The sequence below is a fragment of the Penaeus japonicus genome, unplaced genomic scaffold, assembly GCF_977035675.1.
Source record: "Penaeus japonicus unplaced genomic scaffold, GWHDUDI00000001_assembly GWHDUDI00000015, whole genome shotgun sequence".
In the NCBI taxonomy this organism is placed as follows: Eukaryota; Metazoa; Arthropoda; class Malacostraca; order Decapoda; family Penaeidae; genus Penaeus; species Penaeus japonicus.
Genome location: NW_028234417.1, coordinates 12,077,147 through 12,079,646, shown reverse-complemented (window position 1 = coordinate 12,079,646; position 2,500 = coordinate 12,077,147). Strand labels below are relative to the sequence as shown.

Sequence of the window (2,500 nt, the reverse complement as noted above, 5' to 3'; positions counted from 1 at the left end):
AAATTCTTCCCCCAACTGCTCAACTACGAAGATGCTCTTTCCGATCGCTGGCTCTTTCAAAAAATTACTCCAATTGGTTATGCAAGCACTCAAGCGTGTGCTTCTAAACTGAGGCAAAAGGAATGAGTTCCCTTCACTTGCATGCTTGACTGGACGAAGTTTCTAGAAGGTAATGAAGCGCCTCTTGGGGTACTTTGTGGATGGCTCTCCCTTTCGTCTCTCTTATCATCATTATTGTTGTTGTTATTATACTTATTGGTATGACTATCGCCATTATTGTTCTAGTTATCATCATTATCATTATTATTACTTTTTATATCATTTCATCATTATCATTATCAAGATTATCATCGTCATAATTGTTCATATCATTATTATCATTATCATAATTACTCCTATCGTTATCATTTTCATATATGTTCTTATCATTAAAATATCAACAGTTGCAACATCATTATCACCCTGTCCATCTTCATAACCATCATCATCAATAGTCATCATTACTATCTGAATCTCTTTGAGTGGTTATGAAAGAAAAAAAAATCTACTCACAAGAAGCCATGAGGAGCTGGCACTGCTGTCGGTCGAGTGGAAACAGCTTCAGGTTCATCGGACAAGATAACGTTAGCGAGATTCTGGGGATAAAAAAGTAAACATCAATATAGAGGGGGTGCAGAATAATGAGATTTGTTGCACTGTTGAGATTCGCAGTGTCTCTTTGGATAGCTAAAAACAAACAAACAAACAAAGATATATTAGTATATGATATTTCATTGAAGAATTAATCAAAACACCATAAAGCAGCAGTACACAATCATTTTGATTCTAACGCACACAGACACATACAAAGATACCATCATCAGTAACAGTACCTGCAATATTCGAAACAAAAATATGAAGAACAATACTGGAAAAAAGTATGTAAATATAACCCCCGTCGCCGTACACTTATCAAACAAGAGAGAATGTATATGTACACTTCCCTCCAACGAGAGTTCAAGAGGGAGCGTATTGAATACATCGTTTCCAATCCGACTTTTAATGGGGATTCCAAACAATTCTTTACCTTATCATTTTTTTTTACCTTGATTGCCTGGCTAGGAATTCCAGCAACAACGAGTGTACTCATGTCAGAATAGGAAATGGAGGATGGACGTGGGAAGGAAGGGAAGAGAAACGAGAAAGAGAGAGAGAGAGAGAGAGAGAGAGAGAGAGAGAGAGAGAGAGAGAGAGAGAGAGAGAGAGAGAGAGAGAGAGAGAGAGAGAGAGAGAGAGAGAGAGAGAGAGAGAGAGAGAGAGAGCGAGAGAGAGAGAAAGAGAGACAAATAGGCTGACAGCGAGGAAGATAATTAGATAGATATATAGATAGAGAGATAGAGATAGATAAATGGAACAAGAGGCAGAGTTATCTGTCCTATGCTTCATAGGACAGATAACCAGTGCCAAAAGAAAAAAAAAAAAAAAGTAGAAAAGAGACATGATAAGCACATCATACCTTCACCCATTAACTCCACCTCCCTCATCCCCCCCAAACCTAAAACCAACAGTCCCCAAATAAATAGATAAATAGAGAAATAAATGAGTAGAGAAATGAATAAAAATTAAACGAATAGTCACTTACCGGATGCTGTACAAGACGCCGCCATCGGGATAGATTCGAATGTAGAAATTAGGCAGAATGATCTTGTGGAAGTGACCCTCCTTCTCGTTCTTGAAGAACAAGTCAGGCATCCACACCATGTCAGCCTCCGTCAGCGTCAGGTACTTGATGCGTCCTGTAAGACAGCTCGTCAGGAAAGGCAGATGTTGTGGTTTATAGCAGTCAACATAACCTGCAGTGACCTAGTGTACCACAAGGTTATCTTTAGTTTATAGCACAACGTGTAAGATTCTGTGCTATGGCTATGACTGTCTTGAACCCTTACTGTTGGGTTTGGGCTTTATTGTAGACTGGTTTTGTTGGCTTCGTATGCAGACACACGCAGACAGACAAACATACACATGTGTTCGTTGAAAATAGGAGAGAATGAGAAACGTAATGTGTCACAGGAGTTTTGATATCACGTTTTTAGAATTCTGATGGTACAGGGAACACACATACACACACACACACACACACTCGCACACACACACACACACACACACACACACACACACACACAAAGACATGCACACACACAAAGACACAAGCACCGTCCCTCTTTACATGGGCAATTAATGGAAACACTCACCTCCCATGTTGTTAAAGGTTAGCCGATGATCCTTCCACTGTTCTCGGAAATAGATCTGTATGCTGTACTCCTGTAAGGGTCAATTTTGGATACCAGTTAGACAAGAAACAATTCCGTATGATATTGCATTTTTTATTAATTTTCCACGTGTCTCCTCACTATTTGACAATTTATAAACAACACCGAAGGAATTAAATAGAGGCAATCATAACGGAATCAAGATATTACGACTGATAAGGGAAAGGAAATTGGAGAGCGACAGAGAAAGG

The 2,500-nt window shown here is 39.2% G+C and overlaps 1 protein-coding gene across 4 annotated transcripts in view; it reads right to left on the bottom strand.

Moving 5' to 3' along the window:
* The window catches only part of LOC122261327 (glutamate-gated chloride channel), a gene marked incomplete at its 5' end in the record, with an annotated part of 29,090 nt that overhangs the window by 22,724 nt on the left and 3,866 nt on the right, over positions 1–2,500 (bottom strand). For all 4 annotated transcript variants that reach the window (XM_086544474.1, XM_086544478.1, XM_086544475.1 and 1 more), the window contains 3 exon segments: positions 553–635; positions 1,622–1,775; positions 2,232–2,301. In XM_086544474.1, the coding sequence (XP_086400600.1) occupies positions 553–635; positions 1,622–1,775; positions 2,232–2,301 (307 nt within the window).